The 16,591-nt window shown below is 21.5% G+C and overlaps 4 protein-coding genes across 7 annotated transcripts; 1 reads left to right on the forward strand and 3 right to left on the reverse strand.

The window, feature by feature from the left end:
* Window positions 1-205: 205 nt before the first annotated feature.
* On the reverse strand, window positions 206-3,862 carry LOC100576433 (protein DENND6A). The gene is made up of 9 exons (XM_003250692.4): window positions 3,252-3,862; window positions 2,839-3,138; window positions 2,478-2,750; window positions 2,202-2,387; window positions 1,893-2,140; window positions 1,617-1,807; window positions 1,294-1,562; window positions 1,005-1,217; window positions 206-888 (listed from the first exon to the last, which is right to left on the reverse strand). The coding sequence occupies exons 2-9, from the start codon at window positions 2,986-2,988 to the stop codon at window positions 688-690; spliced, it is 1,731 nt and encodes a 576-aa protein (XP_003250740.3). The 5' UTR covers window positions 2,989-3,138; window positions 3,252-3,862; the 3' UTR covers window positions 206-687.
* Window positions 3,863-5,038: 1,176 nt separating this feature from the next.
* On the forward strand, window positions 5,039-10,339 carry LOC411671 (GTP-binding protein Rit2). 3 transcript variants are annotated; one of them, XM_006565848.3, is made up of 7 exons: window positions 5,039-5,403; window positions 5,486-5,606; window positions 5,673-5,744; window positions 5,869-5,942; window positions 6,040-6,231; window positions 6,315-6,458; window positions 10,224-10,339. In XM_006565848.3, exons 1-7 carry the CDS (start codon window positions 5,311-5,313, stop codon window positions 10,293-10,295), a joined length of 768 nt encoding a protein of 255 aa, XP_006565911.1. In that variant the 5' UTR covers window positions 5,039-5,310; the 3' UTR covers window positions 10,296-10,339. The 3 variants fall into 3 exon arrangements, with proteins under 3 accessions (XP_006565911.1, XP_006565909.1, XP_006565910.1); XM_006565846.3 differs by lacking the exon at window positions 10,224-10,339 and having other exon boundaries at window positions 5,042-5,403; window positions 6,315-6,832; XM_006565847.3 differs by lacking the exon at window positions 10,224-10,339 and having other exon boundaries at window positions 5,048-5,403; window positions 5,688-5,744; window positions 6,315-6,829.
* LOC726956 (Golgi membrane protein 1) lies at window positions 9,059-12,178 on the reverse strand. Of its 2 annotated transcripts, XM_001122673.5 has the most exons (6): window positions 11,508-12,178; window positions 10,927-11,221; window positions 10,761-10,836; window positions 10,262-10,432; window positions 9,489-9,554; window positions 9,059-9,314 (listed from the first exon to the last, which is right to left on the reverse strand). In XM_001122673.5, the coding sequence occupies exons 1-6, from the start codon at window positions 11,672-11,674 to the stop codon at window positions 9,220-9,222; spliced, it is 870 nt and encodes a 289-aa protein (XP_001122673.2). In that variant the 5' UTR covers window positions 11,675-12,178; the 3' UTR covers window positions 9,059-9,219. The 2 variants fall into 2 exon arrangements, with proteins under 2 accessions (XP_001122673.2, XP_006565915.1); XM_006565852.3 differs by lacking the exon at window positions 10,262-10,432 and having other exon boundaries at window positions 9,065-9,314; window positions 11,508-12,176.
* A 1,532-nt stretch (window positions 12,179-13,710) lies between these two features.
* Window positions 13,711-16,591, reverse strand: LOC413186 (mitochondrial pyruvate carrier 3). Its single transcript, XM_396637.7, has 4 exons — window positions 16,341-16,591; window positions 15,738-15,778; window positions 14,960-15,156; window positions 13,711-14,686 (listed from the first exon to the last, which is right to left on the reverse strand). The coding sequence occupies exons 1-4, from the start codon at window positions 16,423-16,425 to the stop codon at window positions 14,632-14,634; spliced, it is 378 nt and encodes a 125-aa protein (XP_396637.3). The 5' UTR covers window positions 16,426-16,591; the 3' UTR covers window positions 13,711-14,631.

Below are 16,591 nucleotides of genomic sequence, written 5' to 3' on the forward strand. Positions count from 1 at the left end.
CAATATTTACAGATTTCAAATTAAATACATATGTACATGTAACAAATTAGTACTCTTTCTTCTGTTACATTTACATATGATTAGAATTTACACCTTTTGAAATGAAAAGTATTTTCTTTTGGACATTCAAAATGGGAGTCCAAAATTATTAAAAATTATTTAAATACATACAATACTAAGAAAAAAATTTATAATATAACACGTATAAATTATAAAATATTATGAAACAACATAATCATTTATAAAAAAAAGTATCATGAATATATCTAACATTTTATCCATGTAGGAATAATAATATGAGTTATTATTCATAAGTCTTTAGTTGCACCTATGGAATATTTCACGCACCATTATTGACTTTTATATCACGTTTCATGTTACATATAAAAAGAATATATGGTCCTGTAATATCCGCTTTGGAGTATTTAATCATTTAAATAAAAAAATGAAATCTCAAATAAAAATAAATTATTTTTTTTAAAATACAAAACATAATTATTTTCCTATATTTTTTTGCTCTTTATATGTTCTATATATTTTTACCAATATTATTTTCTTTCAATTCAATTGTTAATTATTTACCATTAGAGAGCAATTTTAAGAAATATTTTTGACCTAAATCTTTCATCAAATTGATGATTTGAATAGCGATTACCGAATTTTAAAATTAATACGATAATCGTAATGTCAAGATTCATGATTCAAAATATCTTTCAAATCATCTGGTAAGGTATGTGTGATGTCATTTATTCTTTCTTGAAGCTTTTCTCTTACAGAATTTCCTATAGGTACTTCATCAATATAAGTTTTTTCTAATTTTTGTCGAATTCTAAGAATCATATCTACTAATTCTACCTCTTGTTTTCCTTGTACCCAAGTTTTTAAATCCTATAAATAATTGAAAATGATAATAATTTACTTAAAAAATTAAAAAATAAATATAAAAATTTGAAGGAAAATAGAATAAAATTTCATATATTTATATAATTTATAATTTAACATACCGCTTGTGATAATGCCTCAAGTTGTATGACTTGTAACTTTTGTGATAATTCTGTATATCTAGTATGAAACCAACCAGAAAAGTTAGGTGAACGAAAAAATCGTCGGTACAATCCAACCCAATCTCCTTTTATACCAGTAGTTAATTGTGGTCCAGCGCTACTTAAAGTAGCTAAAAAATCATCTGGATTAAATAATTCAGGTATGGGTGTAGCCTAAAATAATTATATTTAATATATATTGTTCAAATTTTTCAGAATATAAAACAAAAAAAAAAAAGATAATAATTACTTTAAAAGGTGATATGTCCTTTTGTAATGGCATAAGACTTGCAATATATCTTTCAAGAGGTATCATGAAACTTTCAGTTAATTCTATTAAATGACGTTTTAAAAGAGCTGTTTGTGCTTCTCCTGGTCTTTTTGTTTGAATACCTCTAAATAATTTCTTCAATATAGTTTTGTCTTTCTGAAGGAAAGGTTTATATTGTGTATAAACTCCTGGTTTTGAATCTAATACTTTAAGATTCTCCGATTTTTTTATTTTGTATCTTTGATTTTCTAAAATATAATAAATTTATATACTCTATTCCTATATTATTTCATAAAACTCACCATTATTAGTTCCATTACTTATTCTTATAATATGAGGCCAATGTTGAAGAGTTTTGGCAAAAAATGGATTAGTTACACCTAATATTACAGCAGGTGGTGATGGAGCATCTGTAGTATATTCTTTGAATTCAGAATCATGAATTGTAAAATAAGGTCGATGATCAGCACAATATTTTAATGGTGCAATCATTCTATAAAATATTAAATTTTTTCTTTTTTTTCTTTTTCTAACTATTTTATAACCATTTTTAAAATATATATAAATAAAATACTCACGCAACAAGTGCTTGGACCATTTCAGAACAACCAGTAGGTGAACTAGCCATAACAACAATTGGTTCACTAAGTAATACTAATTCCCATAATAAATGTACATAACTTACAACACTAGCTAAACTTCTAAACATATCTCCTTCATAGGCAGATGTTAAAATTAGTCTTCGTGTTGCATGAAAATTTGGCGCATGATCCATGGCAGCAATTGTAGGTGCAGTTGCTTTATAGTTTTGATTTGGGATATAAGTCTAAAATGAATATCACTATATTTTCATAATGAATAAAATTAAATTATTGAAATTTTTCTACCTGAAATAAAACACCTATAAGTGGTAAATGCACTATTTGGCCAGGTGTTGGAGATGGCCATTGGTCAATTTCTCTTATAATAGCTTCCATCACTGTATTGCCCATTTCAAAAAATTCAGGTGCAATTAAAGCACATAATTCACCAAAGAGATTCACAAATGGCAGTTTTGTAATTATAACAATACTCTAATATATATAAATAAAGTTATTAAAATTAAAAATTCTGCATTTATATCTTTATTATATATTATAAACTTCTTATTATATATTATAAACCTTTTGAAAATATCCTCTTGGAAGAGATTTATCTTTTACTTGACGGAAATATACATAACCCCAATAATAATCTTTATCACATTGTAAAAATGGAGGAGATTTTCTATCATATTCTTTTAAGGCTTTAGTCTCTTGAAGTATAGCTCCATTTTGTCTTATTCTGACATGATATTGTGTATCTCCCATGCAACCAGAGTTAGAGTCAGGAAAAGCAAGATAACAAATATTAGATCTTTCTTGTTCAGATAATTTGATATGAGACGGATATATAGCCTATAATAAAAAAAAATATTATTAGAAATAATAAAATATAGATAAAAATATTATATTAAAAATTAAATATAAAATATGATAAGAATACCTCTATAGCTTGGCCTAATTCAAGATCAAAGGTAACAATGCATATACAATGTATCCAATTATGAAAACATTCCCATTTCCCATATATCATTTCTTCTTTACTATTTATTTTATCCATCCTTTTAGTTTTTGAACAAGAAGCAACTGACATTTTAGAATTTGATTAATATAACCATATGCATATGATAAAGATCATGTCACTTGATATCTTGTTAAATAACAATTTTTAACAATTTTTATTCAACTTGTAACTTAATGTATATAAAGCTATGTAATAATTCCTATAAAGGAATTTAAATATCTGAAAAATATAAAATTATGTTAAAATATATTTCATATCCTTTTTTTAAAAAAAATATGTAATATTATTATAACTATATTTCATAATATGTTAATTTAAAAATAAAAACTTACAGTTTTGTTATACATTCTGCAAATTTAAATTAAAATTTTCTTCTTGATAACTTGTTTTTAATTTTAATAATTTCATAATTATTTTTAACTTCCATATATATATTTTTACCCTGTTTAATGATATTTAAAACTGTTAAATGAGATTTAATTCATTTTTAAACTATGTTTATTATCATTGAATGTAGGGAGCAAAATGTCAGAGAAAAATATTCATATAATCAGGGAAGAATCAAAAAACTCAAAAACACGAGGGTTATTATATGTACACTTATTTCATTATTATTTACTATTTATACACAATTGTTAAAATGCCCACGTGTTTTTCATCTTGTGATAATAATAATCTGTCAAACATTTTAGTTGAGTTTTGAAAATAATGGCATAGAAAGGAAAATTTTCATGAATAATGTTTACACCAGTACTTTTTTTCACTGAAAATATCTGCGTATGTATGTATTCAATATTCTGTCTCGCTTTATTAAAGAAAGTCTTCATAATGCTCAGTGTCTATAACAATATTTCTATAACCTCTGAAATCTATCATATAAGTATTTTGAAAAATTTTATTTGAACACGTCAATCTTCTCAAATAACATCAGATCAAAAAATACTATATATATATATACATATATATATGCATATATATATGTATATATATATAATATGTATATACATATATATATATATTACAATCAGTGCAATTATACCTCGCACTTTGGTCAGAAGTTTGGAGAAATTTGCTTATTACCCTATTCTTCTAATACATACATATATTAAATGTAGTAATACTAATGTTTTATTAGCTTAAATCATGAATTTATTTATATACAAATTATAATATATGTCAAAGATATTAATCATAGAATTTATAATCCTAAAAATATTAATAAAAATAAACATGAATTTTATATGCATATATTTCTGTATATATCATATTTTATTTTTATAAAAATATTAAAAAGATTTAATATTAAATACTAAAAAATTATATATCTTTTATTATCATTTTTTTACACATATATTTAATTTTCGTATAATAAAAAATTTATATTTAATAAATTTATATATTAATATATAATTTATAATCAATTTAATATATTTAAGAAGAAAATATATCATAAGATTATGATAAGAAATGTGTAAATAAAAATTTTAATATTCTACAATACTATTCATACGAATTCATTTCGATATAGAATAAAATATAATTAGTCAATTAAATCAATTAATTTTTGTATGTTATTATATAAAATAAGTAATTTGTATAGGTGTTCATTTATTATTCTATACACAATTCTATTTTATACGAATTGTACCGGTATATTATTTTATGTTGATTAAAATTTATGATTTAACATAATTGCAATGGACATATGTATGTATTTTTATATATCTACATATACATGTAGATTATATAAAAAATTCTTCATAATTGAATTTCATTAACAATAATTATAATATATAAATAAAAGCCATTAATAAATATGATATAGTCGAATAAAAATAAATTTGTTTTATAACTTCTATGATAACTAAGGTTATTATAAATTATAATTATTTTAATTTAGTTATATATTTGTATATTATTTGTATTTTTCAATTTTAATTTATAATACATTCAAATATGACATATATATTATAAAAATTTAAAATCCATTATGATAAATAGAACGTAAAAATGTTTATTTTATTTGTTTATATATCTTAATATATTAATCAAATTTCATTAAAAATTGAAGTGTTTATAATAAATAACATTTTGTTTTTTAAATTATTCTTATTGTTAAAAAATAATCAGTAAAGTTAGATATATATACATATATGTACTTATGTATAAACAGATCTATTATACTAACAATAGAGCAAATGGATACGCCCCTGAATGCACAATTGCGCGCGTGCTTAATCTTTGCGACTGTCATATTCTGTCAAGCCCGGTGAGCTTATGATTTTCAGCCATGCTAAATGTAATTGAAAAAACATAAATTTTAACCATTAAGTATCATTTGGTGAAGTTCAGAGCTATTACAAAAAAAGTGGCTTGCAATCGTGATCAAACATGTATCGTATCTGTCCCGATCTCATAGCCGATACGGGTGTGTCTATACGCGTGTTCCAATACGTGATCAAGTATGTCAGTCAGTTGGTAAAAGTACGAGTTTGTTATAATCGTAGCAAACATTAAGTTATCGGTAAATAGAAATTTTTTAACGATGTCAGCTGGCATCCTGCAGGATAAGAGTGTAGCCTTGAACGGCAAGAATGATGTACCGGTAGTCTCGCAACCTACTACTAGGTGTGGAGTTAGAGTTTACAAAATTGTTATTTTGGGTGATGGTGGTGTTGGTAAATCAGGTAATATAATTTATATTGTCATTTATTTAGAGAAGAAAAATATATTATATTATATGTATATTACAGAAATGATTTTTTCAGCGGTTACATTACAATTTGTCAGTCATAGCTTTCTTGATTATCATGATCCAACCATAGGTAAGAATTTGTTTCATATGTTGCAATAATAATAGAAATATTTAAAAATATTTATGAAATTATTTTCTTAGTACTTTTTAGTTTTTGGAGTAATATGCCATTTAATATTCTTTATTATTGACAGAGGATTCATATCAACAACAAGCAGTTATTGATGGTGAAGCTGCACTTTTAGATATATTAGACACAGCAGGACAGGTTAGAATCTTATTGATTTAAGAAAAAAGATGATGATTTTATAAAAAATCATATTAATTATATATTATAATTTTATATATATATATTTTATATATAGGTGGAATTTACAGCTATGCGTGACCAATATATGAGATGTGGAGAGGGTTTTATGATATGTTATTCTGTAACTGATAGACATAGTTTTCAGGAAGCTTTGGAATATCGAAAATTAATAACACGTGTGAGAGCTAATGAAGATATACCATTGGTATTAGTTGGCAATAAATTTGATTTACAACATCAACGAAAGGTAAGTTATTAGTTTTTTATTTAGATATTAGTTTTTATTTTAGCTAGAATTCATTGATTTTTTTAGTGTGATAAACATTATAGGTAACTACAGAAGAAGGAAAAGCACTTGCTGAGCAACTTGGTTGTCCCTTTTATGAAACATCTGCAGCTCTTAGACAATTCATAGATGATGCATTTTATTCATTAGTCAGACAAATTCGAGCTAAAGAGAGATCAAGAAATTCAGTACGTAAACATAGTCGTTGGTGGCGACTTCGTTCTATACTTGCCTTTATTTTTAGGAGAAAACAAAGGCATGTTAACAATCATTATTATTCTCCTTAAATTGAACTATTTTAATAAATATCTTTTTGATAGCGTTTATCTTAAATTAACAAAACATGGCATAAATAGTTTAAAGTTTTACAAATACACAACGAACAAAATTTTTTATGATTCGTTTAGATTTCATAATAGTCTCTTAATCTAAGGATTGATTCTATAACATCTCACTGCCTTATCTTTAACCCCATTATATTTTCAATGTAGTAATGGAGACATGAAATATAGACTATAGTTCATCATTTTTATTATAAATATTATTATAAATATTGCAATAATATCTTTTATTAAATTTAATTATTTTTAATTTGAAAAAGTATAAAATGAAATATAAATAATAAGAATATTATATTTTCTACAAAAAACTTTCAGTATAAAACTAATAAATTACTTATAATTCTGTCTCCAATTTCTTCATTATTATTTATTAGAAAAATTTTTAATATTCTTTAAAATGTGTTATTATTAAAAACAATAATTAATTTATTATAATTCACTATCTAATTTACCTTAAAAGTATTCTACTTTTGTTTTCTTAAATTAATGTAATTATAATAATCACTTATTTTCTTTGATTTAAATTCTAATTACTAATTTACAATTTATTCAATATGACCAAAGAATTTAATATTTCATATTAAAATAAAATGAAATATTAAATAAAAATCTTGTAAATGCAGAATATATTGTACATGTGAGATGAATGGAAAGCTTTATAATGCTAAATAATTGTTGAATTAATGAATTAGAATATTAATAAGTAAAATTTATTTATACTAATTTAAATTTTGCAAAAATAGAAATTATGAATTATTTTACATTGAATTACATTATTACAAAGAGAGAGTATACGAAAGTTATAATAATTTGTAAAGTTTAAACATGTTATATATTTAAAATTTGCATAAAGTTTCAATCAAAAAATATAAATATATTTTTATGTTTAAAAATTAAAGAAATAATACTAACATGCATATGATTATAAATCTATAAATTTTATGTTTATAAATTATTAATATTTTTAAAATGGCCCTTAAGAAATTTTTAAAATTATACATCTAATAGATCCTATTTTTGTGTCTTAATATTTATTAATTTTTGAAGTTTTTAATTCGTGCAGCTTGAGAATACGTGATTTTTTTTTAGAATATGTATATCATAGATCGATTACGTAATTAATAGAATATATAGTTTATATAGTTTAGATAGTTGCCAGATAATAGAATAAAACTATAATGGCAAAAGTCAGTACATAAAAAATGTTATTAAATGTAAGTTTATATACTAAATGTCTAGTCGTTACTTAATGTTTCCTAGTCAAGTTTTGCATTTTGTTAAACATGCAATAATTTACAGTTCACAGATGCAATTATGAATTTTGATTACATATAGTTTAACGTGATCATTTATATTTATCATATCTTCGAAATATTTATACATGTTGGTATTATATTTGTTACAACATTTTATAAACAGTTTATTAATAAAAAAATCTCAATATTAATATTTAATCTATTTTAATAGCTAACATAATAATTTTGATTTTTATTTTATAGTAATAAGTACAAAGTATTATTGTCAAAGCTGATAATTAATTATCAATATATTAATAATTTTGTCCTAATAAAGTAGAAAGTATTAACAAATAAAAATTAATACATAGCGATTCAAAATATGAAATTTATGTAATATATGAAACATGTAAAATGTGTTTAATTTTCTTTTATTATTTTTTATAATAAAAACAGATTGTATGTAATTCTATGTAATATATTATTTCTTTTTATATTTAAAAAAACTAGGTATATCTATATACATATGAAAATGAAATTTTTAAAATTAACAATGATGAAAAACTATATATTTATTCATCATTCGTATAATATATTACATATAAATTAAATAAAAAAATGTTAATTAAAAAATATAAAAGAAACACATTTTACAGTGACAATATAATAAAATAATTAAATGACATGTAAGTTTATGATGTATTAACAAAAAAATTTAAATAGAAAAAAAAATTTTAAAAACGCACACAATATGCATGCTCATTTTAAAATTGAGCAATAAATTTGATATAATTGAAATAAAGTACCGAAATAATTGAAATAATATATATGAATTGTAATTTTAACAAACTAATTGGAGATATTAAAAAACTGTAATTGTAATCTAAAATATATAATCTTACTATAATAATTAATATTACATAATATAATTTGCATAGGTATTTTCAATTTTCATTTTATAAAATTAAATAAATACAAAATAGGATATTAAAAACATTTATTTTATTTATTTACATTCAATTTGATAAAAAAATTTAATAATTTAATATAAAGAATGAACAAAATAAAAAATTTATATATATAATATTTTATAATAATGTGGAATAAATTATTATTTATATAATCTTAGAAATCCTTTCGTATTTTGTTAAAAAATACATATTTTGTTTTTTATAATTGCACTATAAAAAATTGCAAATTATTTTCAAAATTCTATTATATTATAATTTCTATTACTTATAAATTAATGATTATAACTATACAAAAGATTCAAAACATTTCTTGTTTTGAAAATATTTATAATTTAATTATATTTAATAAATGATCGACATATTTTTTATTCATTGTATGAAATATTTTTTAATTATTCATTATCAGTCTTCATTGAGTCTTCCATTTGATGTATGTTGATCTCGTCCACTTTCTATTACATTGTTATCTGTTCCTCTATTTCCTGTTTTACTAATTTCTATGTAAAAAAATCGCAATAAAAATAAAATAATTTAAATTTTTTATTATTAAAAAACAAATTGCATATATTGTACATTATTAAAAATTTTTGTATTTTGTTGCATGATAAATAATAAGAAATAAGTGTTATAATGATAATATGTAATATGATTAAATTATAATAAATACTTACCAGGATCTGGATTGTCATCCATATCTCCATTTGAATCATTCTTTTGGAGTTTTGAGCTTATCTGAACTGAAAAAAAGTCATATAAACTATTACTGTTCTAATATAAAGTAATAAAAAACATTTATGAGAATTTGCAATATCATATATTATGTAAAATATTATTTGCTATTAGATAACATTTTAATAATTCTTGCATTAGTGAACCCTCTCCAATTAGTTTATATATGTATATATGTTATATTATATTATAAATATATATATATATTAGTTATTTATAATATAAATTAAATCTAAATAACTAAAGTATTTTATAATATATTTTAAATAAATAATGTAAAATGATATAATTTTTATTTTTTAATATAATAATGTAAATACATAAATAAAATAAAATAAAAAAATTTAAGATCAAATATTAGAATAATTTTTCTCTATAATTTTTAGTAATTTGTATTATAAATAAAAATGAATACTACAATTATAATCTATAGTTTTTTTTATTGTTGTTATTCAATTTAATGTCTTTACTTTAAAATATAACATATTTCTATAATACATGAAAATTTATTTTTTCATTCACATCTTAAATCATTCTACATATTAAGTAGATAAGCAGTGTAAGTATTTATTAGAAAGCCTTATCAAATTCATTTAAATGCCTAATATAATAAATGCATCAAAAATACAATATTTTATGTACAGAATTTCTGAATAAGTGCTTTATTTTTGTGATAGATTTCTTTTCTCCTGAGACAGAAGAAACATATCACTACCTTTCGGCATTGTAACAGAGAAGCGAGGTTTTAGGCGCACAGCGCCAGGTGGATCTTTTGGAAGAATTGGAATTCCATGGTATTTCAAACCACGTTGACCAGCTAAAGATATTCTTACAGCTGATTCCGGAACAGGATCCAACTGAATCTTGTTAATTACTTCTCTTGTAGCTAAATTGGCAAAATGCCAAAATATCATAAAATACTAAGTCAATTGATAATATGCAGAAATTAAACAAAATGAAAATTGTATTAATATTTTTATTGATTTTATGAATATGTTAAAACAATTCAAAGAATTATTATTAGAAAAACTGCTTAAGGAGATGTAAATGAAAAATAATTCTTTTGTAATTTTAAAAAAGTATCAAAATAAATCATTTAAATTATATACATTTCAAATTATTTTAATTTTATTTTATACGTGTATTATATCAAATATATAAAATAGACCAAAATTTAATAAATAAGTCAAAATTTAAATATATAAAATACTTACTTTGTGGAATAAATGCAGTTTTTTTTTGAGTAGCTAGATTACATGTAGATTTAACTTTATCAAGATCATTTTTCAACTAAAAAAATTTTAATGATTATATTATAATATTAATATTATTATTTATTAAGATATAAAATTTAAAAATTATTTATAATTAATATTATACCTGTTCTATTTCCTCCTGTAATTTTTTATTTTTTTCTCGTGTTGAATTTAATTCTATATTAAAATTATTTTTTTCCTGCCTTGTCTCCAAAGTAGCAGTTTTACTAATATTTAACTTCAATAAATCTAAATCATTTTTGTATCTATTAACAGAATCTTCCAATTTATCATTTTTTTCCTTTAAATCTGCTTGTTGTTCCAAACGTACATGAAGTGATGCTACCTCATCTTCTGCATGCTTATATCTTTGTTCTAAATTTCCACGTAATGTAACACATTGATCTCTTTCTTCAGCACTAAAACATAATATTGATATGAATATTATGTTTTCATACCACCATAATATATACATAGCATAACCATCATAATATATACATATAATATATTAGATTTCTGTCAATTATTAAATCAGTTTTTAAGAATTTCAAACTTCAAGATGTAGAATTTATCACGAATTATATAGCGTGACTATATTTTTTATAAATAAGTCATTTTTAAAAATAATGACGAATGATGTGATAAAATATATAATAAACTGATATATATAAATATAAAATTATCTTAATTATCTTATAACAATACCTAATTTTAAGTTGTTCATTCAACTCGTCAATCTGTCTAACTAATTCGATATTTTCAGAAGATAAAGTCCACCAGTTGCAAATGAGCATTAAACAAGCAACGAGAAGTCCTCCAACGAGGAGAGGAGGACATCGGCCTCCTCCGACTCTCATACTGTCAATTCCCATTCCTTATTTATTATATTTTATTTAACAGATATACATGTGCGTTAAAAATTTGCACGTGTATAAAAAATTAATTCTCACTATATATCAATCGTATTTTAGAGATGAAGAAATAGATAGCCTTATCAAGTGTCACAATTCATTACTTACAATTAATTCAAAGCAATTAAAATAATAGCACGTATTGAACTTTTTATTTTGATAAGACTTTTTTTTTAAATTTTCATAAAATTTTCGTAAAAGCAAATACACTTAATGTGTTGTGGGCGTATCTAGTATACACTACCGGTATTGACAATGGTATGTATGCATTTTATCACAAAAAATATTAGATCAAATTATACTTTAATCTGTCGTGATTTTTAACACATATCGAACAACTTCGTTTATTTGTTAACAATCATAACATGACATCAATATTAAAACGATTTAAAATCAATTCGGTATATATTCATTATACTGAAATAAATGGTAACTGAACAACTGGTGACGGCTAACTATGCAATCACAAATATATATATATATATATATATACATATATAATATTATTCATACGTAAGACATATTTATTAATATCTAGAAATTCTTATTTAAATATATATGTATATATAATGATAATAAATGAAATCAAATTTCGATCTTTATATTTTATATCTATATATTTCTATTACAAACTTATGTATAAATATGTACATATATTTTTTTATATTTAATATATTTTATGTATTTTTATATTTTTATTTTTTTAAATAAAATTAAAATTATATCTTAAAATTATATCTTAAATACACAAATAACAAACATAGATAAGAGATCAATGCGATAAAGCATAAAAATAGAATAAAAATTGATATCAACGCCATCTTTGGAATAAATGAAATAAAAAAAAAATAGAGATTAAAAATTGATAACATCATCTCTTGATATTTTGTTTTTATAAAGATATTTTAATATTTAAGAGATGGCACTAATACTCAATTTTTATTTTCAATTTTATTCTGCCTTTAAAAAGATATCTTTAGCATTCGGAAGATAGCGCTAATTCTTAATTCTTATTTTATTTCTATTTTTTTTTATTATTCGCACTCTTTATTTCTCTTCATTTATAGTACTTTAAAAAATAGTACTGATTTTTTTTATTTATATTTAAATGTGATTACAAGAATATTACACTGAAAATCTAATAATGCGATATATATTGTTTTTAAAGTTACTTTTATTAAGAATAAAATAAGAATGCCACCTATCAGACAAAGAGATAATCAGTTAAATATATATTTATTAAGAATTATTCAAAAATGCAAATAAAAAAATAGAAAATAACTTTACAAAAAATTACATTAAAAAATAAAATAAATTATCTTTCAAAATCCTTATAATTTTCTGATACTAATCTGATATTAAAAAAAAAAAATAGATAACATAGTCCGATAAATGGCTACAATATTATAATATTATACTTTTACTTGCAATAAAATTAAACAATAAATACTTTAAATATGTTATTAAAAAAATTATACAATATTTTATCACATCTTTCATATCATTTTGTCGATATTTGTAAAAAGTAATAAATCATCAGATTAATAGAAAATATCAATATTATATATTTTAATATTGCCACTATTAGGAATATTAATTTTATGATTCAATATAATTTTTAGTATTATGATTAAAGTTAAAAAATTAAAAAACAAGCATTATATATATTTTATAGAAATACATAAATTATATTATCATTATTTTTGTATCAAAGGTGCACAATTCGATAATTTATGAAAGTTTATATTTTAAATATATAAAAAGATAATTATCGAAATCATAATTTTTGAGATATTTGTAGTTTTACAAATTTCACAGTTCAATTTGACCAATAAAATATGATTTTATCATTATGAAATCTATCTGTTAGAAGTCAAATATAATAAAAAAATTTTATTCTATGTTCTTATTCGAACAGAAAATTTACATATTCGTGTTTCGGATATAAAGTGACAATATATTTTTTTCGAATATAAAAAAATTATATGGAAAAACAGTTATTAAAAAAATATATTATTTTATTATATTTTTTATAAGGCAATTACAATATTATCGAACTTGGTATACAATTTGTACATTTCCTACTTCTTCGAATGCTTCAGCATCAGTGTTGCGAATCGTTAAGACCAGTAAATTATATATTATTATTTATTAGAGGTAGATATGTACATAAATAAATTTATCTAAATCTAACATTATGTATGTATATAATATACATAATATATTACTACACACGATTATTATTGGTGTATTATTGATTGATATTTTAATTCATTGTGTATACTTTTAAATGTTGTACTGCACTTTGAAATTACATTCTATATTTTCTGTTGGTATATTTGTACTTAGTTTAGGATTTAGAATTTATACAATATAGTGAAATAAAAACGAACAGCACCTTACATTCGATATCACAGCTTAATACATTTTATATTATTTTTAATAATTTTATGTTATTGGTATCGCATTTTTTTTGGTATTTTAAATTTAAACACAATATTGATAATTTTTAATTTTTAATTAATGTTTTAAATTTTGAATATTAATATTTTAAATTTCCAATTATTATTATTTCATATTTCTGCATATCGACTTGCGATTTGCAATTTGCTTGTTTTCTAAATTTTATGATATAATTTATAGCTTATTTTTTTTATTATTATTTTTTTTTATATTGAATGTATTCCTATTATATATATGTAAAGTGCATTTTATCTGAACTATAGTTTTTAATTTTAATTATATTCAATTCTGATAATAAATTCGCGTTATTTTTCTAATCTTATGTTTGTTTTTTTTGTTTGTTTCATAACATTAAATACATTCCACAAATATCATCAAATTATTAAAATGTCATTTTCAATATATACATTTAAATATTTGAATATCTGGGAATGTATATTATTTGAAAATAGACGCTATTTTTCTTTCGCAGATGCTGTTGCAGTTAACGTTGTTTGTTCTCTTTGATACCTAAAAGAAAAAAAACATAATTTAATCAAATATGAAATACAATAAAAAAATAGACTAATTAAATTTTTTGAAATAATATAGTTGTTACATATATATAATTTATTTATTTCAAAACACAAAAATTCATACATTATACATTCATACATATTCGCAATAAATGTAATATATTAGGTATAAAAAAATCATTATTTTTTCATGATTTCTTATTGTTTCGATATAATTCGATACAATTTAAAATAATATTGTTATATAATATTTAAAAAGTGGACTTACATTATTCCTCGACTAACTTGATACAAAGCTGTTAGCGCGACGAAAAGATTTACGCTAAAAAGACTCCAATTTTTTGGAGTGATCGCTAAAGAATATCTGGTCCAGATTAAGCCAGTCATGCCTAAAGCAGTTGATTGACTAATGGAAATTTGACTTGCTGGCCTCTGCAAATCACCGAGGCCAGCTATTACAAGTCCCTGTAATTTGTAAACTTCGATTTTTAAACTATTAAAGTAGATTTAAGTTATAAAAAAAAATAACAAAAGATGAATAATCAAGCAAATGCAAGATATATTCAAACAATTTATTTTAAAAAGTTGACCTATATTTAGATTAATAAGATACATGTGTATGATACTTCAGAAATTTTTTTATATATAAAATTTACAATTTTTTAAATTATAAACATCTGACATTTATACGAAATAATTTTTCTTTCTTTCTTTTTAGAAAATATATTCATGATTATTGATTTTATATATCGAAAATATATTATATATCGAAAATATATTATGAAAATACAGAATCATTACGAAATAATTAAAGATGATTATAGTGATGTGTATCATTTTTTTATAATATATATTAATGAAAATATATTTAAATTAAATTTATGTAGATATGTTGTAGTCAACAAATAATTTTTAAATTTGTAAATTCAATGATAGAATAAACATACATTAATTATTTTAAAATAATATGTTAAAATATATTAAACATAATTAAACATATTAAATAACAATGTTTAACGAGATATTAAAACTTCAAAATTACTGACCCATTTAAAAGCTGGTGCCCAGAAGAATATAGTCTGTGGACCTGAAAGGGAGAAATACGTCGATACTACTGTTACATATTTCTTATAATAGTTGCAATATATATTATCAATAGAAAATTTAAAAAGGAATAGAATAAAAATAATCCGTAATATAACGATAATGATTATGATTACATATTTTCGAATTTACGTAAATCATGTTTCATAATATATGTATATTACTTAATCATATTTCAACAAGTTTCAAATTCCAATTACAAAAACTTAATCTACAACAATCTTTAAATCACTTATTTAATGATATCGATATATTATTTTTAACTTTCTCTTTACGATATTATAAAAAATGTAAAAAGAAATGAATAAAAATCTAACAATCTTAATATATAGAACAGCGTGTCATAGTATGACATGATTTACATGCGTTAATAACGGTCAGATCAATCTGAATTTACATTTATAAAAAATAAGAAATATTTAAAGTATATAAAATATTATATGTACTTTTTATCTGTCCAGTCAAATATAAGCAATAGAATGACAGAAACACATATGTTCTAACGCACGTGTTACTATTTGAGAAATCATCGATAACTTACTAACCAGCTGGATGATTCCACAGTGGTTGAAATTTCTGAGGTACAAACTTGCCAATTGAGTTCATTGTATTTTTATATATAACCGACATTGTTTTTTATGTATTCACACTGAAGATTATTATTATAAATTATTCAAAGAAAAAAAATTGAAAAATTAATTATTTAAAGATCACAAAACGGATGAATATAAAAATGACAAGTAGTAAGACGATCCGCACACCGAGACTGAATATCGCGAAGTGCAATGATTGGTAG

The sequence above is a fragment of the Apis mellifera genome, linkage group LG2 (assembly GCF_003254395.2).
Source record: "Apis mellifera strain DH4 linkage group LG2, Amel_HAv3.1, whole genome shotgun sequence".
In the NCBI taxonomy this organism is placed as follows: Eukaryota; Metazoa; Arthropoda; class Insecta; order Hymenoptera; family Apidae; genus Apis; species Apis mellifera.